General features: G+C 46.8%; 3 protein-coding genes, 1 long non-coding RNA gene and 1 other non-coding gene across 7 annotated transcripts; 2 read left to right on the plus strand and 3 right to left on the minus strand.

The window, feature by feature from the left end:
- Positions 1–584: 584 nt before the first annotated feature.
- On the minus strand, positions 585–1,571 carry LOC119221394 (uncharacterized). The gene is made up of 3 exons (XR_005120688.2): positions 1,354–1,571; positions 855–921; positions 585–704 (listed from the first exon to the last, which is right to left on the minus strand). It is a non-coding gene; the product is annotated as an uncharacterized LOC119221394 (long non-coding RNA).
- Positions 1,572–10,019: 8,448 nt separating this feature from the next.
- On the minus strand, positions 10,020–13,307 carry LOC119220813 (cyclin-Y-like protein 1). Of its 2 annotated transcripts, none has more exons than XM_037477075.2 (10): positions 12,569–13,307; positions 12,356–12,430; positions 12,230–12,270; positions 11,988–12,088; positions 11,726–11,761; positions 11,492–11,543; positions 11,296–11,415; positions 10,992–11,158; positions 10,740–10,902; positions 10,020–10,652 (listed from the first exon to the last, which is right to left on the minus strand). In XM_037477075.2, the coding sequence occupies exons 1-10, from the start codon at positions 12,726–12,728 to the stop codon at positions 10,536–10,538; spliced, it is 1,032 nt and encodes a 343-aa protein (XP_037332972.1). In that variant the 5' UTR covers positions 12,729–13,307; the 3' UTR covers positions 10,020–10,535. The 2 variants fall into 2 exon arrangements, with proteins under 2 accessions (XP_037332972.1, XP_037332964.1); XM_037477067.2 differs by having other exon boundaries at positions 11,988–12,091.
- Positions 13,308–13,540: 233 nt separating this feature from the next.
- Positions 13,541–13,622, plus strand: trnas-cga (transfer RNA serine (anticodon CGA)). Its single transcript has one exon. It is a non-coding gene; the product is annotated as a tRNA-Ser (tRNA).
- Positions 13,623–14,225: 603 nt separating this feature from the next.
- gpr180 (G protein-coupled receptor 180) lies at positions 14,226–19,974 on the minus strand. Its single transcript, XM_037476683.2, has 10 exons — positions 19,734–19,974; positions 17,867–18,010; positions 17,686–17,780; positions 17,471–17,576; positions 17,149–17,329; positions 16,735–16,784; positions 16,466–16,623; positions 16,175–16,372; positions 16,014–16,091; positions 14,226–15,854 (listed from the first exon to the last, which is right to left on the minus strand). Exons 1-10 carry the CDS (start codon positions 19,888–19,890, stop codon positions 15,699–15,701), a joined length of 1,323 nt encoding a protein of 440 aa, XP_037332580.2. The 5' UTR covers positions 19,891–19,974; the 3' UTR covers positions 14,226–15,698.
- A 514-nt stretch (positions 19,975–20,488) lies between these two features.
- On the plus strand, positions 20,489–23,398 carry LOC119220803 (dTDP-D-glucose 4,6-dehydratase-like). 2 transcript variants are annotated; one of them, XM_037477056.2, is made up of 12 exons: positions 20,489–20,717; positions 20,924–20,990; positions 21,074–21,142; positions 21,261–21,351; positions 21,425–21,573; positions 21,652–21,750; positions 21,827–21,886; positions 21,973–22,016; positions 22,102–22,267; positions 22,346–22,401; positions 22,504–22,601; positions 22,692–23,398. In XM_037477056.2, the coding sequence occupies exons 1-12, from the start codon at positions 20,671–20,673 to the stop codon at positions 22,817–22,819; spliced, it is 1,074 nt and encodes a 357-aa protein (XP_037332953.2). In that variant the 5' UTR covers positions 20,489–20,670; the 3' UTR covers positions 22,820–23,398. The 2 variants fall into 2 exon arrangements, with proteins under 2 accessions (XP_037332953.2, XP_062417559.1); XM_062561575.1 differs by having other exon boundaries at positions 22,504–23,398.
- Positions 23,399–23,460: the final 62 nt, after the last annotated feature.

The following is a 23,460-nucleotide window of genomic DNA, read 5'->3' on the forward strand; positions in this document are numbered from 1 at the left end:
AGCAATGAGAAATGTGAGGAGATCAGACCGGTAGATCAATGGTTAATACACTCTGGACATGAATGATGCTTATTATGTTTCATTATCTATGATCATTTCACACCAGACTTTTACTCTTCAGAGTCTCATGATAATACTTTGATAATGTTTAATAATCACTTCTTCATTTGATATTAATCACACAACTGTTTTATTACAAACAAAATTCACAATCATGACGCTCAAATGAGGCAAATGAATAAAAACAAGTGTGAAAATACGGAAAAGGGAAGCAATAAAACATCTGGATAGGATATTGTTACAGGAACAGCTGGATGAGGGAATGGGATGCTAGTGAGGTCCCGTTCTCACCTTTCAGCTCCTTGTACTTCAGAATAGTCAGATACTTTATAGTAGTACTCCACTACAGGCAAATGTGTTTTACTATTTCTGTTTCCTTGTTCAGACTCTGATTATTATGCAGAATGTAATGCCGAATAAATGAGATGTACTAGTTAAATGTTTTTGGAAGAAAGGGAAAGTCAAATGTCTCGTTGGAATGTCTGTTAGATAACAGCAGTAAGAGGGTTTAGTTTTACTCACGGACACCCATGAGTATGTGCGTCCATAGAAGGTGATGGGACACAAGCTCAGTTCAAACTCTCCCCCAGAAATACCAAATGTCATTTGTTGAGACATGGAGACGTCCACCTGGCTGGCAGCAACTACAGCACGAATGTGAAGGAAAAGAACATCACAGGTGAATTAATACGCTTCTCTCCTCACTCACACTCCAGTCTGCAAAGATCAGTTTACTCTGAAATGGATCTCAAGTCTTTAAGAGGTTCTAAAGTCCACTTCCATCGGCTGCTCACCTGCCAGCAGGAGGAGCAGAGCACCTGTCTTCATGGTGGAGAAGAGGCAGCAGCAGGTGGAGAGACTCTTCATATAGAGACAGGAGAAACACTCTTTAGTCCCTCCATGCACACAGTGTGAGGGACAGTGAGGATGAACCTGCACGCTAAGGACAATTATCAAAAGGCTCCTAATTGTCTCTAAAACCACCACATGGAGCCTGAGTGGACTCCATGTGAGCTCTGTTAGATGAGGCCCAGGATGGGATGAATAGAGGTGATGAGGAAACAAGTCCTTGGAAGTAGTACTGGTACTGAAGCGTTCCATCTATTTGGAGAGGAACACTCAAAGCTTTTGGGATCACACTGACTGGAGTTTACTCCACACGGGTGGAGCTAGACAAAGAAACATTTGGTGCCGAATCAAGGAACTAAAAGATCCTAAATAATAACAATATATAAAAAATGAGCATTTAGGTATGAAGTTGGGCAGAGAGGGCGAGGGCTCAGCTGCTCTTACCTTGTGGAGGTCGGGTGGAGAAGAAGGGAGATGGAGCTCTGAGGATGGAGGTCTGTGATGTCTCTCAGGAAGATGTGCTTTCTGTGTCTCTGTCTCCGTCCTTTATACTGTTGCTTCTCTTCACGCGGGGTTATTGAGTTAAACCAGGATTCCATTGAACTGGTCACTCTGCATTCTGTCCTGGGGGCAATGGACTTGAGAACTTGTTTGTGACAAACAACCTGTCAGACACTCCCAAAACACTCAAATGAAAAGAGCAAGCTGTAAAAGTGGAAATAACTCACATGAAATGATGAATGTGTGGTGATCGGGGTGTGCTGGTGTGATTGATCGTCTTTCAATTTCAGGTGCTGTTAGACAATGTGGTTAAAAGATTATTTTCCTTCCTTGCTGATGCAACATTTCAACAATACGTTCACCCAATAACATCCTGCTCTCATACTGAGAAGTCTTCAATTATGTCAACATTTCATTCCAATGCAGAGAGTTGGACCAAAGGCTAAATCGAACGTGTCAGATGGTTCAAGAATAGATGTTCTCAGACTGTTAAAGAGGTTCTGCACTGTGCATGCTGTACCTCAACACACAGAGGCCCTCATGCACAAATTTACTTTAGAAAAGGTTAAGATTAGACTAATTATACAGTATATATAGCAGAAGAAGCATTCATAAAGACCCCATTACGAAGCCTGGTCTGCTCCACCTCTAGTGACTCCGGGGCAAACCTTTTGGAGAACAGGATCCTCCCTCCTGTGCAGCTGTACCACCTTACCCAAATATATTTTTCATTTAGTTTCGCGGGCCGGGTCTCTAGCAGAAAAATCACTTCCATCTTTTCACTTCCCTCCGCTCGTGTTCATTGAGTCCATTTAATAAGGCGCTCAAATCAGGAATCAGGAAACATTTATTGCCATCATATGTCAGACATACATGGAACTTGACTTGGCAGTTGGTGCATGACGGACGTTTTTTGTGCTTTCTCGCCTAGCAGGTCTCCGTGGATCATAGTTCCGTGCGGACCCCGGTTCTGACTCCTGGCTCATGGCTCTGCTGACGCCTGCTGCTGCCATCATCATTACTTTAAATATGATTCATATTACTGTCATCAAAAACCAACATCTTTCTGCTCTCCCTCCCCACAGAAGCCTCTGTGGATGGTGGTTATATCTGATGGAGGTTGTCCCTGCAGTGGTCCTGCCGTACACCTGTTCTGCTACTTGCAATTACTTGTATCATTTCTGTTAGAGAAATTGAATTGTTGATTCTGTACACATGTTATCCATTGCAGTCTGTCCATCCCGGGAGAGGGATCCCTCCTCTGACGTTCTCCCTAAGGTTTCTTCCCTTTTTTCCCCATTGAAGGGTTTTGGGGAGTTTTTCCTGTGCCGATGTGAGGGTTTCGGGACAGAGGATGTTGCATGTGTACAGACTGTAAAGCCCTCTGAGGCAAATTTGTAATTTGCGAGCCCGGGCTCTGTTGATGAGCCCGACTGCCGACGGGAAGAAACTGTTAGTGTGGCGGGACGTCTTAGTCCTGATGGACCTCAGCCTCCTGGAAGTTGCACAAACAGTTCTTGTCCGCGGTGAGAGGGGTCGGCTACAATCTTTCTGGGAGTCCTGGAAGCAAACAAGTCCTGGAGAGACGGAAGATTGCAGCCAATCACCCTCTCTGCAGAGCGGAGGACACGCTGCAGAACTGCCCTTGTCCTTGGCTGTGGCTGCAGCGTACCACACGGTGATGGAGGAGCAGAGGATGGACTCCATGATGGCCGTGTAGAAGTGACCCATCATCGTCTTTGGCAGGTTGAATTACTTCATCTGCCTCAGGAAGAACATCCTCTGCTGAGCCTTCTTGGTGATGTAGCTGATGTTCAGCTCCCCCTTGAGGTCCTGATGATGGACCCCAGGGAAACGGAAGGGCGTTGAGCTCTAGGTTGTTCTGGCTGCCCCACGTCACCAGGTGGTCAGACTCCCACCTGTAGGCGGACTCATCCCCCCCAGAGATCAGTCCAATGAGGGTGGTGTCATCCGCAAACTTCAAATGTAATGAGTTCATGGTTTAATACATTTAAAAAAGCAGACAGAACTCTGTCCTCACTGCTCTCGTACAGTACAGGTGGAAGGAGCACAGGTACTTGAACCCAAAAGCACAACTCAGAAACAGAAAGTTCTTTACTCATCTTCTGGCAAAACCTGCGTGACAAACCCCAAAAGGGTGCAGGTAAGACAGCCCCAGGTGGAGAAGTCAGTCAAACGGGGTCAGAACAGGACCCGTTGAGAGCTCGGCAGTAACACACAAGACAATGTGGCAGCGTGTGAGTGAAGGGGATCCTGAAGTGAGGGACTAATGAGGGAATGGGCTGCAGGTGAGACGGACCTGAGGGCCAGGTGAAGGGAATTAAAGATGATCTGGAATGACGAAAGAGTTAATTGAACAAATAAACCAGCAGGCAGAAGGAAAACTACGACGGAGAGTTCACGACAGCTGGGGAGCTTCTCTTTGTCGGAGAAGTACTTTGAGCCTTTGTGTTCTTCGTTTGATAGAACCTTTTGTTTCACCGGATTTTGTCCAATCATTTAATTTCACACACCCATTTATTTTTTCTACTTGGCCCACCTACAAGAACATCCTGTTCTAAGGTGCAAAATGTTCTTGTTGTTTCCTTCTCTTTGCATCGCTGGAATTCCGCTGCGAGCCTTGTGGCTAACGTTCACCGGGCTGCGTAGCGCTGACTCACGCTCAGCCGTGAACGATGGAGGACAGAAAAGGACAAGTATAAATAGAAGCATGAACAATTACACAAATAAATAAAAGAATTAAACGCAGTGGTTATATAAATGAGTTCACCGCTTTTATATTGTTTTGCAGCAGTTCAGCTCCACGGCCACATGTGGAGTGTGTGGGGGGGGGGGGGGGGTTGTTGTGCAAGACGTTTCCATGGTAAATCCCTTGTGTTGACTAAGTAACTTTCACCAGGACGAGAAATTATTCATTATAATTATTATTCATGCTGTGCGTCCGATCACATTGCCCAACGTCCTTTTTCTTTATACTGATTTGAGGTTTCAGGACCGTTTAAAGCCTGAAAAGCCTCGTGTTCATGGAGACTCCTCACGTGCAGCGAAGCAAGGAGCCACGTCTGCAATCCTGAGGACAATCCTGCTAAATGGGAGACGGATCTGATGCATTTTGTCAGAGAACCCCACCCTAGAAGGACAGATATATCACTAACTTCAAAGTGGGTTCACCACTTCAGGAATGACTTTTTGCCTGAAAGATTGCGTTTGTGAGTACGGCAGAGGTGAGAGGAGGGAGGAACAAATAAGACCTGAATTCATACAGATGGTGAAAAGATCATGTGTGATCTGGAAAACGTGTCCTGTTTGCAAGTGTCCTTCAACGCGCTGAACACATGGACAAGGAGTTACACAGAAAAGATGAGCAGACAAAAATAGACCGTACAGGACGCTCAATGGGACACACACAAAATGTATTTTATTAAAATTCAGCTGCACGGCAAATTTTTAACAGTCTAATCACACCGCACTGTCAAAGTTACTTCTCAGAGTAACCGCAGAGCAGAAGAAAAGAAGAAACGCGTCGTCCTCAGGTCGCGAAACTGCGCCCTCTTGTGGAAAAGGAAGAGTTTGTTCAGGCGACTTATTTAAATGGGATTAGATATAATGGAAGTCATATTATAGGTTTTCTCCACCTGTAGCCATCCTGCATCTTTGGGTACTCGGTTTGCAGTAGTCTAACGAACTGAAAAAAACAATAAAAGGGACTAAGAAATGTATACATGCTTAAAGAAAAGCCTAACACTGGCATGTTTCAAATATAAACACTAGTGGGAAGTGTAACAGGTCTGTTTTCTTTACGCCATACCTCCTCATGGTCCATATCCCGGCCCATGTTGAGATGTCTTTTTCACAGTCCTGCCTGGGAAGTTCAAACTCTATGGATGAGCGTATTCATGTTTTAAAGGTACACGTAGAACCTAAAAGCCCTCCAAGTCTTCGATGCTGTGCCACGTCGCTTTCGCTTTCCAAGGTTATTTTTTCTGGTTAAAAACCCCAGAAAAGATCTAAATAAATGTTTAAAAAAAACAACCTATTTAGATAAAATAGGATCGAAAATGTACTTGTGAACAAGTCAAACCACCTTTAAATGAACAATGAAAATGATATTCCATTAAACTGGATGGCAAGTAGCTCGCTAAACAGAACTGTGTCACTGGAATCAATGGTTTTCAAATCCAATACTAAATACAACGTACAGAAAGTGTTGGTTGTTAAGTTTCATGGAGCCTACGTTTCCTGAAGGCACCGCGGTTATTTGTTAAGCTGTCACTCAAGTTTACATGCCACTCTCAGTTGATGGCCCGCCCCCTACCTCTGAATGTGAGAAAAAAAGGATCAGAACGCGAAAAAAGGTTATAAGTTATAAGTACTTTTCGTGCACTTATTTTTTACTTTGAATCAGTCTTGCTCTGGTGTCTATGCTCTATCCCTCGTTACGTTCACGAACAGTCGGTTGGCGGAAGTTACAGCTCAGGTGGTCGTCGGCCATCTTGGACGCGTCATCTGCGACGCTTGCCAACCTGAGCTAAATAGTGACGTCATTACAGCACCTCGCCCCCACCGGGGAAATTATTTTACGTATGTGATGATTTTATAGGGAATAATATATTGTGATTTGAATATTTACCACGTGTGCCGATCTCACCTGGCTCATTATTTAATTATTCCAAACTATTTTTGATATTTGTACTTAAGCATGTTAATGAATGAGACGGAAAAGTAAAATTGTTAGAAGTATTCATTTATTACTTTATTTTAACTTTGCACAAAGACGACACTATTTGACGGACACATTACATTTAAAGAATCAACATTTAAACATTTAATTTAAAATTGCACTTATTAATACACATATTTGTTAAACTGAATTTAACACCTCCAATGAGGCTGCTTTTTTCCCCAATTTCCACTGCAAAAGGAAACATTACACAATTATACGATATTTTCACAGCACTGACGTCAAAAAACAGTGTGCGTGTGACTTAATTGAATGAGATTTAACATCACTAGTGACTACAGGCACATTCAACTTTTCAAACAAATATTAAGCTTATTTCTCACATCATGTCCGAAACGCTGATACCGTCTTTTGGTCACAAATTAAAAATATCATTGAGATGGTAAGCGGCCTGACATACACTGAACTAATTACACTAAACTAATTACACTGAAATAATTCATGCAACAACATACAAATTAAAGTGAGAGGACACAGTATCGTGCTGCTTATTTTTTCATCAATTAATAAATATGAAAATGAAATACTGCAACGACAAAATATTATTTATCAGCACAAATGCCAAATAACGGTGTTCATCACAAACTATTAAACATCGAACCAAATTTATAAACAAATACTCAAATATGACTATTTAAGTTTGAGACTAATAACAAACAGAAGGAGGAGGTGTGGTGGCCGTGTTCTCCCTCTCCAAGGTGCGCTCTTCTGTCCCATCTGCTCCTGTCCCATCTGCTTCTGTCCCATCTGCTTCTGTCACATCTGCTCCTGTCCCATCTGCTTCTGTCACATCTGGGCAGGCCGCGCACCCTCCTTCCAGATGCAGCGCGGACAGGACCAGCGGCTTAATCTGCGGGTTACGGAGGAGATGGAAAGCTGCGCTGATGCACGACGGGATCGTCATTAGTTGCGCCGTCACTAGGGAAGTGATGGGCGGGCAGAGGGACGCCGTTGTAAAGATGATCAAATGTGGGGCCAGCTGCAGGAGAAACATCAACAAGTAGAAAGCCGCCGAGCGGTTGGCCCGGCGGTTCAGACGCTTCACAGCCACGCTCGCCCTGAGAGAGGCGTGATGCATGCGCCCACAGCAGTAGCACATGGCCAACGTGCACAAAGTCATGAAGACACACGGCGGGACCAACACGTCTTCGCGGGAACACGTGATGTTCTCCCTGAGGGTCAGAGCGTCCCCCTGGAGCTCGGCGGTTGTCTGCTGGGCGGCCAAAAGGATCCGGTGCAACAGCAGCCCCCCCGGCATGCTCGTCGCCCCGCTGAGCAGCCACACCAGCCCCGCAGCGACGTGGACCCTGCGGGTAGTGACCATCCGGAGGTAGTCGGTGCCGTGGCAGGTGAGCAGGTAGCGCTCCACAACCATCAGGGCCAAAGTCATTTGGGACGTCAGAGAGAAACAGAGCAGTGCGCTGAAGTGCGCTGCGCGCCAGGAGCCGGAGGAGAACACAGCCAGAACAGTTCCCAAAGTCTTCCCCACAGCACAGGCGGATGCGTGTTTCAGCAGAATGTAGTAGGGCTGCCACAGCTGCTTCTTCAATGTCAGGAAAAAGAGAAACCCATTGGCTGAAGATGCAAAAAGGGCAGAGGCAATAAACAGATACAGAAATGCCTGGGAACTGTGATCTGAATAAAGAAAGTCCCAGGCAAGAAAGCTGGACTTTTCCTCCACAGGTGGACTGGAGTCTCCTGACATGTTGGATCGAGTGTGTAGAGGGAGCTCTTGGAGGGATTTAAAAGCACAAGCTGAAAAAGCCGAATGAAGCTTCAGGGACTTTCTCGTGTGAGTATATATGAGTCCTGGCACACGTGAAGAGGAGGGGCCGTGAATGGAGCAGAGGTCATAGCAGGAGAGGTGGAGGGATGGAAACAATTTACTCAACACAGTCAAAACAAATGTAATGTCAAATTCTATTGATCGACTGATTTGATCTACGAGTTAAGATAGAGAAGATATGCAAAAAAGTGGATGTGAGTAGTGTGTTTTAGTTGCCATGGTTTCCTGGTGGTGTGGGGCTTTTGGGGGGAATGGAGGGAGTCAAAGGGGGGGATTTTACTCATATAAACCGAGTGTTTACGAAGACCAAGTTTTAAGGCAAAATATACAATTTTTCAGCTGCAATAAACAAATTACACAAGAATTGTTTGAAACTAATGTTCCAAAAGTTTTATCCAAATTCAACACGAAATGCTACTTTTGATGACCCTTCATGACAAGCATCTTCAGTACTTAGTAGAGCACCCTTTTGCTGTTATGACCTGTTGCAAACGTGATGCATAGCCAGAAACCAGCTTCTGACAGCGTTCCTGAGGAACCTCAGCCCATTCCTCACGGGCCATGGCCTCCAGTTCAGTAATATTCTTTGGTGTGCGTTGTGAAACCGCCTTCTTCAAATCCCACCAGAGATTTTTGATGGGGGTTCAAGTCTGGCGACCGTGGCGGCCACTCTAGAATCTTCCATCACAGACGGTGTGACGTTTTTTTCCCCTAAGATATTTGACTGAATCCATCGTGCCCTCCACACGCTGCAGGTTGGCAGCCACGCAGCCCCAGAGCATCACTGAGCCCCCGCCATGCTTCCTCTTTCTGCCACGTCCAGGTAGTGTAGCCACTCTTCCTTCAACTGTGTGAACTATGCTTCCAACTGTATTTCTTGGGGCATTCAGTGCTTTTGATATCTTTTCGTATCATTTTCCTTGTTTGTGCAAGGCAACGATCTCTTCTCTGAATTTTTTGGACATTTCTTTTGACTTAGCCATATTTCCAACATGCAATCAAACGTCACTCTCAACAAACCCCTGGCCAGACCAGGAATTTATGTGTTCCATCTCAAGCACACCTAAACTAATGAAGCCCTTGATTAGTTACACCAGGTGTGCTCGACACAGGGAGTCGAGTCATTTCAGAGTGCTCTACTCTGGTCATGAAGGGGTTGAATGATTTTGAGACTGCAATGATGATTACAAGTTTCATTTCGTGTTGAATTTGGATTAAAAAAATGGTAATATTAGTTTTATTGACTATTTCAACTGTTCTTGTCTTAGTTTTTTTGCAAACAGCTGATAAATTGTACAATTTGCCAATAAGCACAATAAGGGTGGAATACTTTTGATTGCAACTATCTTAATTAATAAATTAGGGATAATACTATAATATACCTTACCCTGAATACGTCTTATTAAAACATCATATAGAATATCCCCGACAAAAAAATTCAAATTCTGATTACTTACCAACTTATCACGATTCTAAAAAACAACTTCCAGCCAACATTTAACAACTATTGGGAATACATTGTTTCGTTTTTCATTGTTAAAGCCCTAAGACCTTTAATTGTGACCGCGGCACATGGACTAGAGGCTGCTCGGGAACCATCTTAAACCTACAGCTGTTCTTTAGACTGTAAATACATCGTCCGTACACAACGCATAATAATGAAGAACTGCAGTTTAGGGTTATTGTGTTAATGCAGGTGTTTTCTGCTGCGTGAGTGAGTTTGTTCTTCCGTGCCGCTGAAAAACCGCTCCCGGGTTTTCGTTCAATGCGACCCCCAGCATCAAAAGGTCAGTTAGGATTGTTCTCACATACAACTTCAATTATGAATACCTGTTAAAGCGAAACGCCACCCGGTAACAACCGTCAAGCTCGTCTTGAGAAGCAACAAGTGCCCTTCAACTTTGTTTAAGTTGAAGAAAAGTTACGCATTAACAAACATTCATTTTGACAAATGTTGTTGCCACTTGGCTTGTCTAAAAGATAAATATGATGAAGGAAATCATGATGTGCTGGCCAATAAGAGCTAACTTCCCGAAAAGAAACAAAAACCACAACACGACGTCAACTTTAAACAGCGACTGAAATTTATTAGAATTAAATAAAGTCTATTCATTTCACAGCTATAGGGGCCTACACAGTAAGCAAAACAAAGTCTACTCTTTGTCCATGTGCAGAACTACACCACAGGGTAGCTCACGACGCTCTGTCGTTGTGTGAATAAAAGGTGAGGGACGGTGGAGAGACGGGGGCCAAAGCCGGAGACGCCACTCCCCAAGAGACCGGCTGATGAGAAAGAAAACGGGGGGGGGAAAAGTCCTCCGATTGAGTGACTTCAGGAAGCATTTTCATGCTGATTCCTTCCACATCTGCTAAATATTTCCCCAAATGATCATGCGTTAAAAAGGCAGATAGCTTAAGTTCTTTGAAATAAACACAGAGACCGGATTCATTGCACTTTAGAGATGTTACACGGTAAACGTTTGCGTTACTGATTTAATGGTAATCTAGACTTTGGAAACGTCTCAAGACGAATGCTCTCTGATGTGGCGTCCCAGCCTGTGGCGCCGCTCGTGGGACTTAAGACAGCACGGCCTGCGAGTTCTTGATGCCGGCCATGTTGTCCACGCTGACGGACCTCCTCATGGTCGACTTACACAGGTCCTTGTACTTGTCCTCGCACAGCCTGGAGATCGCCTACAGGACAAAACCCCGGGGGCACAAAAACGGTCACGACCTCAACCGGGCAAAACACCAGAAGGGGCCACGTTTCTACTCACTCACCTCCAGCTTCTGGGCGCGCTTGTTGCTCAGCGGCTCCAGAGGGAAACTGAGGTTGTTGTCGTCGGCCAGCGAGCGCAGGTCAAAGTAATACTTGGCGTAGACGCTTCCCGGGACGTTGATGTTGAACTGGAGCAGCTCCAGGAAGTGACGCTCCATCTCATTCCTGCCGCAGAAAGACAGAAAAATCGGGGCTCAAACGTCGGGCCCCTGGATATCGGTAGTGGTTTCAGTGAGCTGCAGGGCGGCGCTCACATGTCCTCCACGGTCATCTCTTTGAGGATCTGGCAGTAGTCGACGTTCCACACCGCCTGGTCGTCCCACACCTTGGAGGCCAGCAGGATGGCGCCGAGAACGATGCGCTTCCAGTTGCAGGGACAGATGTCCATCTCAGCATACGTCAGCAGCCTTTCCAGGTACACCTGGACAAGCCAAGCGGCAGCTCACACGGGATGCGGACACACACACGCACGCACACACACACACACACACGCATGCACGCACGCACGCCGAGCAGTGATCCAGGTGAGAGGGCGTCGACCCGTCCCTCTGAACCTACCAGAGTGACGATGGCACACTCGGCCGTCAGCTGGGCGGAGCTGAAGAGCGTCCGGATGAAGCGGTAGATCAGTTTGTGCTCCGGGTCTACCACGGAGTAGTCGTCCGGAACCTTCTCTCTCTGTCGGGCACAGGACTCTCGTGGTCATTTGGCGACTCGGCACAAGGCGAACATTCAACGCCACTCATAAACTCACCGACAGAGGGTGCTTCTTCTCGTCGAAGATGTCCACTGAGCGGTTTGAATCCCTGCAGGGGCAGAAGATGGAGGAGGCGGGGTTAAACGTGGAATCGCCTCTATCGGGGGGGGGGGGGGGGGGGGGGGTGATACTCGTACTCAGAATCCCAAGCTATCCAACAACTCTTTCCTTCTCCCAGTATTTGTAATAGTTCAGAGATACGACTCCAGCAGTATTTGAAATGTCACCTACCTGTTCTTTATGTGATAGTATATGGCCAATGTGACGCTGAAACAAAGAGAAGACGACACACACACACACACACACAATCGGTGTTGTGGTTTCAACCGTTTCACACATCACGTCTTCCTGTCTCGGTCATTTTCTCATGCAGACGGAAAAATTAGGCATTTGGTCCTTTGGCTGAAATCACACTACGGGGTCGGCTTGCAGGTGAATATTTAGATGACACTTGAGTGGTGATGCCTTCCTCCTCTCAGGAAGGAGCACTTACCACTTAATGGTGCTCTTGAGGTTGGGCTGGCTGACCGTGCTGTCGTCCAGGAATATTGTCGAGCAGGAACTGAACTTTTTTGTCAGGAGCCCGGGGGACATCTGCTAGAGGGAGGCGATGGACACACGTGGCACCAGTATCAGTACCACTATCTAAACGTAAACGTAACTCACTAATGGATCCAGTGTGTGTGAGAGAGCATCCGTCCCCAATCTCTGCGACTGAAAAACATTCTCACTCACGTGGTTTAGGTAGTTACTTTTCCTTTTCTCACGCACTGAAACTGGGAGAAAGAGAAACAAAAAGTCAATGAGTTCTGAAGACTCAAGAGAGTTAGTTTAAATATTCTGAATTAGAGAAATACAGACCGTCTGTCTGCGACTTGTTGAGGAACAGGGTGCTGGCTCTGGGGTGGTCGGACGGGTTGGACTCTTGGGCCAGTTCTGTAACGCATGAGAAACAGGGGTGCCGAAATTATATATATATATATATATATATATATAATATATATATATATATAATATATATATATATATTATATATATTATATATAGGGATCTATGAGGGGAAATTCCACCCACCGTCAGGGAGCTCCCTGTCGCTGATGTGCTGCAGGTAGGTCCCGGTGTCCTCGCTCACGTCCTCGGCGGTGGTGATGGGACACTCCTCCAGCTCCACCTGTCTCCGGCGGATCTTGGGACTCTCGCCGGGAGAGATGCAGCAAGACACCGAACCTCCCATCGTCGACCTACAACAGTCCGACTGAAGCCATACAACTCTGCGGGGAGGGGTGGGGGGCAGATCACCGACGGGCGGGCGTCTTGCAACGTATTAGTGCCAAAGCAAATCCAGACGCCTAGAACTCTGGTTTCGGATGATCAAACCGTGAACATTTCAGTCGAGCACATTAAGGCCCCGCGTGTAACCTGTACCGGTAATGCGCAGAGCAGCGGGCATTTTCGGGGCGCGTGCGCAGCATAGCACACCTGTGCTCCTGACGTTAAAAACACCGCGACAGCGAACGACGTCGGGCTGAACACGTTTGGCGACGGCCAGCACGTAACGTTAACTTATCTAGCCGGCTAACGCTAGCTCCCGCTGCTCAATCCGTTCCTGGCTGCTCATGGCTCATTCCGTCCCCGCGGCAGTTGGGAGTCGCGCCTGAAGGCGAACGTGCGTGCAGCTCTGAAGGTGACTAAGTCAGCGCAGAGGCCGCGAGGGTCGGAGTTGGTGATAGATTGAGAAGGTTAGCTCTCATATCGTCGCGTTTAGGCGATACGTCTTGGATGTCTAAGCCGCCGAGGAAGTTCAGAGGCCATTTCCGGCTATTGCTTTTCAAAGTAAAGGTCCGCTGGGTTTTTTTGTTGCTGTTCTGACAGTTATCATAAAATGGCCGGTAACAGTTTGGGCTATTGTTGCGTCTCTTGTGAAAAAAAACATATAACACAACACAAACAACTGCCCGAATGAGCATGAAAACAGCACACGTTCGGCATCCACGGTGTAGCTTTACTCTTAGGTATATATTTATAAAATCAGCTCCCCTCCACGTAGTCACGGTGGCCGAGAGGTTAAGGCGTTGGACTCGAAATCCAATGGGGTTTCCCCGCACAGGTTCGAATCCTGTTCGTGACGATCTTTTGTTTTTTACGTTGACTGTGTTGCTTTACTGTCGACGTTGCAACGATGTAACGTTTTTTAATATAGTAGCCTACATTATGCTGGCCACTTTTGATTTGGCTTTTGGGGGAAAAGTCTCTATATTCTATTAATTCAAACAATTATGAAATTACAAAATAGTTGTGGTTACGTGTTCTTAATTTCCAATCTAGGGCTCCACTAAAGGGGATTAACTGTATATCAGAGATTGTAGTTCACAATTCTCTCGAGGTGCAACACTTCACCGCTTTGCATCAAGAGTCCCCCAAACATTGAAAGGGGAAACAGTAGTTTTAGAAAATGGCCAATTTCCACCATTGAGGAAAGTATCAGTAATAACGCAAGCATTTCTGATTAGGTAGCGAGTAGGTTGCTTTATTACAGTTGTAACAATCACAGGTCCAATATTTCCGCAGGTTGCCAAGCACAGTAAATAAATACATGTACTGTATGCAAACTGGAGTGTGGATAGTGAAAAAAAATGAGGGAACGACTGGAAAGCTGTTTCTCTTTAATTTTTTTAAATAATTAACTTACGTTGTTATCATACGAGTCAATGTTAAGGCCCTTATTTTGTTAAGTTAGAATAAGATGAGTAAGTAACATACAATAAAACATGTTCGGAAATTCTTTTTCTGGAGGTAAAGTTTAGTGGAGAATAATGCACAATTAAATTTGCTAAAAGCCACCGGCCTTTTGCCACTTGGCTTGAATAAAATAACCCTCAATCCAGGACCTCACGCTGGGCTCAAAACAGAGCTGAATAATTTGAAAAGGTAAGAGTTTTAAGTGTGGCTTTAAAAAGGTAATTGCACCAGGTGGTGTAGTTCCGCTCACGGTGAAGGGAATGGAAGAATAAAAAGGTAGCAGTGCCATTAGTCACAGTGTGTTTCCAGCTATAACGAAGGTAACAATCTTAAATGGTTGACATGCTGTCAGCTCAGAGAAAACTATTAATATGAAGTACAGATTCATATGTGGTCCTTTGGTTCAGACTCATTAAATCAATCACCCGGTGTTCTTTAGAAAGCTTGGTCAAACCATTCTTTTGAGTAACTTGTATTTCCTGTAGTCATGGCAACACAGCAGAGAGAGAATTCACAGCCTTGTTGTAATCTTAAGCTTCCCAGAACCATTTGACCTTATTGAAACTTCTCTTCAACAGCTCCTTTGGATGTTAAGACAAAAAGGACCCAAATCCTTATATTCAAAAAGGTCATAGAATACATTTCTTTAACCCGTCTAGGTACTGAAACCATCCGTATAGCATTCTGTCTACCTCCATCTGTTTAGCCTCGAACATATCCTTCTATCCAAAATGATTTTGTCTCTTGCTGTAAATAAATCCCACAAAGGCTCACATTTTCCTTGATTGTCTTGACCATGCACTGTGGCATATTTTAAATGTATCACACATAAAATGGGCCACCACATTGATAACCAAAAACATCGAAAAATCCCAAACAGTTTCCAGCTGCTTGAGTGACATAAAAACGGTCAATTGCCGTTTCAAGAAGTTACTGAGCTTTTAAAAAAAAATGAAACTATATTTTTTTTGACGTTTTGCAAAACTGACACCTTCAGTGGGTCCAAGCGGGACTCATTGTTGTGGGTTTTCATGGGTTTTGGTGCCAACAAGAAAAATATAGACTAAAAGCAGGCTTCCACTTTGAGACAAAAAACCCTTCTCACTTAGATCCTACATTCTCCCCCTTTGGCGATCGGATCCAAGTCCAGTTCAACGAGCAGAACAAGTGCTCTGGTGCTTTGAACCTCTACGGTAACAGTGAAGCAAAGAGCACGACGTTCTCTTCATTCGCACATCTTGATGCCAGCGATCCGCCGTTGACGCGCTGGCGTTGGTCTCTGCTGAACCGCCACGACACCCGGCTGGACTCCGATGGCCCTCCTCCTGCTCTGGAGCTTCCCCCGACCAGAAGTCGGGTGTTGCAGTAAACACCGCCCTGTGGTCATTTAGTGACCCGTGCTGTAGAAGGTCTCCTGCAGTGTGGAGGTGCAGCCTCGGTGACAAGCGGAGGGAGCGTGCGTGCATCAGTAGCGCCCCCGCTGGTTCGCCCGGGACATGGTGAGCGGCAGAGACATGGAGGAGAGAGAGGAGACCTCCCAGTAGAGAGAACGGGACAGGAAGAGCTGGTAGAGGGTCACCATGGCGATGGACTGGCAGAGGACCACCCCGATGGTCACCACCTACAGAGGGAGAGGCAGCATGTGGCGATGTCACGGATACGATCCAGTGATCTGAATACGAGGGTTTTGGAACAAAGTAAACTGTCCTCAAACTGATGTAGACCTCCACTACAGTGACACACAACACCCCCGACTCGGACTAAGTGACGGCGTTCAAACCTTCTCCCTCTGGTTCTCGTTGAAGACAGCCGACAGGAGGAAGAGGACGGGGTGACAGAGGAACCACAGGAAGCATCCCTGCAGAGAACACAGGAAATGCTGAGGGCGCCTGTTACCCGGCCGAGTCCGGAAGGGTTCAGCGGCGTGCCGCGTGGCGTTACCTTGGCGAAGCAGAGGTAGAAGTCTCTCTTCAGGGTGCTCCTCTCGGTGGAGGTGATCTGGTAGAGGACGGAGGCCAGCAGCAGGGCCAGGCCCACTCGGAGAGCCATGAGGAGGAGACCCGCGAGACTCTGCTGCAGGTGGTAGCTGTGGTGTTGACTCTCGGACTCGGAGAACTGCTCCCACAGCAGCAAGGCTCCCTGAAGAAGAGGACGGGGGAGGTCTCTGATGTATTCACACCCAAACCGCATTCAGAACAAATACCCAAATGGTTGAATACGCTGCTTCGCTACCTGCAGGACGCCTCCACCAGCAGCCACCGCCGTGGACGTCGGAGACCGCTCCCACTGCAGAGGTCTGGCCTGAGGCTTCCTGCCGCGGCCCAGAGTCCAGCCCACGCACAGACTCAGCAGCATGTACAGCACGGACACCTGGGACACCATATCCCAGACTGCACAGGGACACACGGGGAACGGAGAGAGCGCGAGAACAAGATCACAAACTCGGGCTGTGAAAGAGCATTTACTGTATGGGTATACATATTTAAGAGGGAGAGACATACACTCTGCCAGGCTGCCCATCAGAGGAATACCAGTCCCATCTCTGGAATACCTGCAGAACACATGAGTTAAATACAGAAAGGGGAAGAAAGAGACAAACACAGAATCAAAGGCTACCTGCTTGAAACCTTTAAGCTATATTGGTAAAAAATAGGCAAGACTCTCCACGTAATGTACATCTAATTAGTAGCTACATCCAAACATTGCATCATGCACATTTAGGTCTATGTTGCGATGGTGGCGCATGGATGGTGGACACCTAACCCATAATTGTAACGCATGGGTTATAATGCAATGTAAGTCGCTTTGGATAAAAGCGTCAGCTAAATGACCTGTAATCAGTTGAACCCGGAAAAGAGGAGTCACACCAGCGTGCTCATATTCTAAAGGACTAGGGCCGACTGTACAGGTCCCACCTGGCCAGGTGGATGTAGTTGCAGAGGGCGGAGAAGCCCTGCAAGGCCAGCGCCGTGGTGAGCACCCTGAGGACAGTGTGCATGGGACCGCCTTTCCTCAGAGCCTGCCACAGAGGCCGGGAGTAGATGCAGCAGGCGACGAAGTAGGCCAGCAGCAGCAGGAAGTAAAAGCCGTGGAGACCTGACGGCGGGTCAGAGGGGAATCAAAGATGCACCGACGCATTACGCACTTTCAACCATCTGTACATTCATCCACGTGTTATTAGCAGAGTCGGGATGGCATTGACAGTTCAACGTGAAACGCCCCGATGTAACGTCTGACCTGCCTCCTCGGCGCTGAAGTGCTCCAGAGGGTTGCCGGCCGAGTCGGGGTTTAACAGCAGCACGGTGAAACGGAGGTCGGCGTGCTGAGGAATCACTACGCCCTCCTGGACACACGGACAAAGCAATAGAAAATAACTCTGCGCCCTTTGTTCAACGCTATGTCCCCGTGTGTGTGTGTGTGTGTGTGTGTGTGTGTGTGTCAGATGGCGTTACCTGACACGTGTATCGGTCAGCGTACAGGACCTGCCAGGTTGTCGGAGAGGACTGACGAGGGATCGACTGGTTGTGCTCTTCTTCGCTGAGAGAAACTGAGGCGGGAGGACAAACCCAACGAGGTGAGGGGGGGGGGAAGTCGCTTCAGGTGCCTGCGTGCGAGCGAACCGCTGGTTCTTACCGGTGAACTGAGATTTCGCGAGCCTCTCGAAGCAGCTGAGGTGGTCCAGGTCGGGGTCCATGTCCTGGTACAGCAGCAGCCTGGACTCCTTCTCGGAGGCCAGGGCGGGGTTGTCCAGCCGGCACGCCAACAGACCGCTATCGCCTGCAGGGACGCGGGTCAACACTCCATCACATGTGGAGAAACAGGTCATTGGACCAGAAGGGCTTGTGGGGGTTAAAGTAGGCAGGTTTGTAGCTTTTAGGATTTGTGGGTTCAATTAAACAAATAGTGTCGCTGTCCAACAAACTCAGTGTTTCCCCTAACCTATTATAACAAGGGGGGCGCCCCCCACCCTCATTAATATGTCACGAATAAGTCTGTGTGGCGCTCGCAGCAGGCAGAGCACAGAATGACCCCCCCCCCCCCCCCCCCGAAGTTGTAAACCTAAAACCGGAACGCTTAAAGCAGAAAGATAAAAGTTGAAATGAATTTTTAAAACAAAGAGATATTCGTGGTAATATTAGTTGTAGTTATGGTGGCGCTGGTAGTATTTGTATCAATAGCAGTTAAAATACAAGTAGTAGCAGTAATATCAGCTGTAGCTCTAATAATATTAGTCATAGTAGTGTGTGTTAATATTAGTACTTTTAATAGAAATACAAGTATAGTTTCACTTTTTATAGTAGTAAGCATTTCTGATAAGCCAGGTTGCTTTAATAGTAATTTTATTACAAAATATAATATATAGAAACTGAAAGGATGACCACTGATAAAGAGGGAAGAACTGGACAAATATTTCTCTTTGTTTTTATATATTTAATCTTATAATCCAAGAAGTGAATATTAAGGCCTTGTATTTTGTTAGTTAGAATAAGATGTAGAAGTAATTAACGTACAGTAACACACATTCTGAAAATCCTCTTCTGAAGGGAAAGTTGAGTGCACAAAAAGTCAAATACTTCTGCCAATACGTCAAACGAGATGTAATTAACTGAAACCACAGGCCTTTTGCCACTGGACTACAAAACATGTTGCAACGCGCTCTACAAAGAGCTGAATTATTTGAAAAGGTGCCATTAGAAATGTATTTGCACCAGGTGGTGTAGTCAATCTCAGGATGAAGGGAAGAAGGCGGGTAAGCAGAATACAAGGAGCCATTAGTCAAGGTGGGTTTACAGCTAAATCGGTCGGTAACAATCTTAAAAAGGATCACTTAAAGAGAAATCATTTTCTTAAAAGTAGAGCCCAACATGTGGGCGCCTTTCTTCTCTTTGCCCTGTAAAGTTGTGTAAAAGCACGGCCAGAACCGGCAGAAAGAGGGAGAGGCAAATACAGAGAGAGCGTGATTGAGTGAGGGATTTAAAAAGGGGGGGGGGCTTGCAAAACGTCCGTCTGAGTGGACTGTCATGTGACGCCCCTAATCAGCCAATACCATTTACCTGTGTGAAGCATGAAGAGTGACATTGTGGGGCAAACTAGAAATAGGTTTCCAACCAGGTTCTGAAACAGCTCTCCACTTTTCACACTCGCTTTTATCCAAAAGCGACTTGCATTGCATTATAACCCATGCATTACATTTTTGCCTGGGGAGCAATTAGGGGTTGGGTGTCTTGCTCGGGGACACTTCGACATGGCAGCCGGGATTCGAACCGCTATCATTGCAGCTCCCAGCGCACCACACTACTCCATGTGCCACTATCACCCCAATTCAACAAAGGAAGATAATGCAGAGTGCAGATGTGACAGACAAAGTGATGGCGACACTCTTGTTTTCCATACAGTGGTCAATCATGTAAAAAAAGACGCTTCCTTCTCACGTGACGTCATGTTTAAAAGTGACCCGCGGGACCACGTCACTGACGAATGGGCACCCCACTGACGTTACCTTGGTACATGAATTTGGTGATGAACTGGCCCTTCTGGCGTCTCGCCGCTTCGCTCTTCAAAAGTCCCGTCACGCTCTTCGCAGACGCCCCCGAGGCGAGCAGCGACGCGACGGCGAGGGGGGCCAACAGACGCCACATCTTCACCTTCGGCGTCATCGACGGGATAAACGTTACCTGACGACAGCCAGTGAGCCACGAAGGCAGAAGCGAGGGAGCGCGCGCGGGCGCGGCGTCAAGTTGCCCCGGGTTACCGCGGATGGGACCGGAAATCAGGCGTCTGTGCGCTCAAATAAAAGGCCGTGCACGTCTCACTTCGTGCAATGTTAGAATTATTAATGGTGGACATTGGTGTAATAAAATAAAATAAAAACATCGACTGTGAACAAAATCGGACATATGATTAACTGTGATAATATCGCATCGAGTTGTAAAACAATATATTACCTATATTACCTGAGAATACACCTAGTATTTGACTATGTGTTGGGTTTCAAGCAGTAATATAGGACTTGTAATGTTTATATATTAGAAGATGTAATCCCAAAAACTAATAATCCGTCTGAATTAAATGTTTGGTACTTTTATTTTGTATTTCTCTTCGGAGCATTGTACATTCACTACAGCTCACTTGACACTGTTGCCTTGCCAAGCCGACGCGGTAAATCAGATTAAGCGACCAATCAGAGAGCGGAAACGAGTCTGCGCACGTCAGATGTTACGCCCCTTTCAACGTGTCAACACCGCCGTAAAACAACCGGTGCCTGTCGCAAATAACACAACGCATCCCGTGTGTCGAGGCCGACAGAGACACTTAGCCGTTTCCTGTTAGCGAGCAGGTTTGACAGCTTAATACAAGACCGAAGTAACTGTCGTCTTCCCGTCGCTAGGACACCTTAAAATAAATGGACTGCTGCCAGCGTTCAGGGACACCGGAAGATGGACTTCAACAGGAAGGTGCTGGTGACGGGAGGCTCTGGATTCATGTGAGTCTACTTTGTTGATTCTTAGACATCTTTACTGAAAATAAAGTATTATGTCCACGGTTTTTATGATCTGCGGTGTGCAGTATTTAAACTATATGTGCTATTAGGTGTTTAATAAAACTCTTCCCAATTATAAGCATAAAGCAGGAGGTAATTAAAGTACTATAGCACAGTATAACCTTTGACCCTCCCATCTCTCGCTGCAGTGGCTCCCACCTGGTGTGTTCGCTGGTCGACAGACACCCTGACTGGAGAATCATAAACCTGGATAATGTGAGTTTGGTTGTGAACGGATCCACAGCTGCACGCATGTCAGCCTGCACTGGAGCCTCTTCTCTGTGTCTGATCTCTTGCAGTTGGATTACTGCTGCAGCCCCAGGAGCCTGCAGAGGGTTGAAGGCAGAGCCAACTACACTTTTATCAGGGTTAGTATTATGCAAAATAGAATAAACAAACATCTGTCGTTCGTTACGTTGATAAAGAATGACGTACATGAACCTGTACAATAATGAGCAGCGTCACTACTTGGATCTTCATCCTCAGGGGGACGTGTGCGACTCACAGCTGGTGAATCGCATCTTCAGCACGGAAAACATCGACGTGATCTTTCACCTGGCGGCCAAAACGCACGTCGGTGAGTAGCGAGGCCGCCGCCTCGCCCCCCTCTGGCCCGACGGATCGCCTTCACGCTTTTTTTTTCTTTTCAGAGACGTCGTTTGAAACCCCGTCCGCCTTCCAGCGCGTCAACGTGGACGGGACCCGAGTCCTGCTGCGAGCCGCCCGCCGGGCCCGGCACCGGCCGCAGCGCTTCATCCACGTCAGCACGGACGAGGTGTACGGAGCCAGTCTGGACCAGGTCAGTGCCTCAGCGGGTGGACGTCGTGGCTTTTTTTTTTTCTTCACTTGGACATCACGTGGCTGTTTACGCCCGCAGGCGTTCGACGAGAGCAGCCCAGTGAGGCCCTCCAACCCGTATTCTGCCACGAAAGCAGCTGCGGAGTACCTGGTTCGATCCTACTGGGACACGTACAAGGTACGCGCACGTGCCCCCACAGACCAGACACCTTCGTCCCGGGTCTTGTTCCTCACAGTCGTGTGTATTTCACCAGTTTCCCGTCATCATCACCAGGAGCAACAACATCTACGGGCCCCGACAGTTCCCCGAGAAGGTACGACCCTCCTGTGATACTTCTGAGCCATGGCTGAGATCAGCGTCATGTAACAAACTAACAAAAGGGGCCGCTAATGTCTTCAGGTCATTCCGAGGTTTCTCACCCTCCTGCAAAGGAACAAGAAATGGTGAGTTGGTTGGAGCTTTATTTTGAAGAGGTTTCACTGAGAAACCAGCCAAACGCAGTTCATCGTGTTTCTGATCTGCCAAAAGCACCATCCAGGGGACTCTCCCCAAATCGCGACATTTCCTTTTTGTCGATGACGCCATCGACGCCTTTCTGCTGGTTCTGGAGAAGGGCATTGTGGGAGAAATCTACAATGTGGGAACAAGCTGTGAGATTCCCATCGCGCACCTGGCCAGGGAACTTGTCAAGATGGTGGGAAGTGTTCTCAAGCAAAATCACGTTGGGAGGTATAAAAGGTTCAGGAAAACACAAGTGTGTTTGCTTCATCAGGTCAAGAAGGTGCCGGACTGCGAGGTGAACGACTGGCTCGAGTTTGTCCCCGACAGGCGAGTGAAACGGGGGGGGGAGCCGTGACAAGATTGATGACATTTCCATGAGAAAGCAGCTTTACGTTTGACGCGTTCCATCTTGACCTTTGACCTCCGCAGGCCACGCGTTGACCTCCGCTACCCCATCAAATGTGAGAAGCTCCAGCAGCTGGGCTGGAGGGCGCAGGTGTCCTGGGCTGAAGGCATCAGACAGACAGGTGAGGAGGAACAAAACAAGAGCCTAACTAACAAAAGGTGTACCAACCTGAGGATTCCCTGTGGTGGGTTTTTTTTTTCCAATCTTTTAGTGAAATGGTACCAGGACAACCCGGACTTCTGGTTGGACGCAGGAGGGGGCCGAGAACCCATCAGAAGCCGGCTTGAAGACGCCAACGACTGGGTGGGGGGGGGGGACGATCTTACCTCATTTCCTTGAGTGCCTTTTACTCCACGGTTCAAACTGAGTTTTAACTCTGAAATCCAATGACAAAATACTACAAAGTATTTATTTATTTATGCACACAAGTAGCAAGTTACTCAGAGAAGTGCTCGAGTGCACGTGAACTCATCAGCAAGGTCAGAGAAGGGAATGCCAACCATGTGTTTTATAGACATTCTAATGATGTTAACTGAAATAAACTTGGATATTTAATAACTAAACAAGGTGCTTTTCATTTAAAAATCACTTTGAGGACACAATGTTTACATTTGCAAATCCAAACCTTTATTTGTGGTAAAATCAGAATAGATGCACATTGTTGTTTTTTCTTCGTGCAGTGCTCCTCTTTGTGCACATCTACTAAACTAATACATAAAGCAAATACTAACTATCAGGCTGGAGGTGCTGTGTGTTCACATCGAGGGGTCTGGCCAGTCAGCAATGGTGACAACACTGCGCTTTATGTCATTTCAATTCAGCCACTAAACAGCAAATCATTCCGAAATACAACTACACAACTTTATTTTGTAATAACCCTCTAGAGTATATTGAATTGAAAGTGAAATAAAGCGGCAGAGTATTGATTTCATTTGGTGTCCCAACGCACAAGTCGTTTCCCAGAATGCCTTTTGGTCACA

Source organism: Pungitius pungitius, chromosome 3 (assembly GCF_949316345.1).
Source record: "Pungitius pungitius chromosome 3, fPunPun2.1, whole genome shotgun sequence".
Taxonomy (NCBI): Eukaryota; Metazoa; Chordata; class Actinopteri; order Perciformes; family Gasterosteidae; genus Pungitius; species Pungitius pungitius.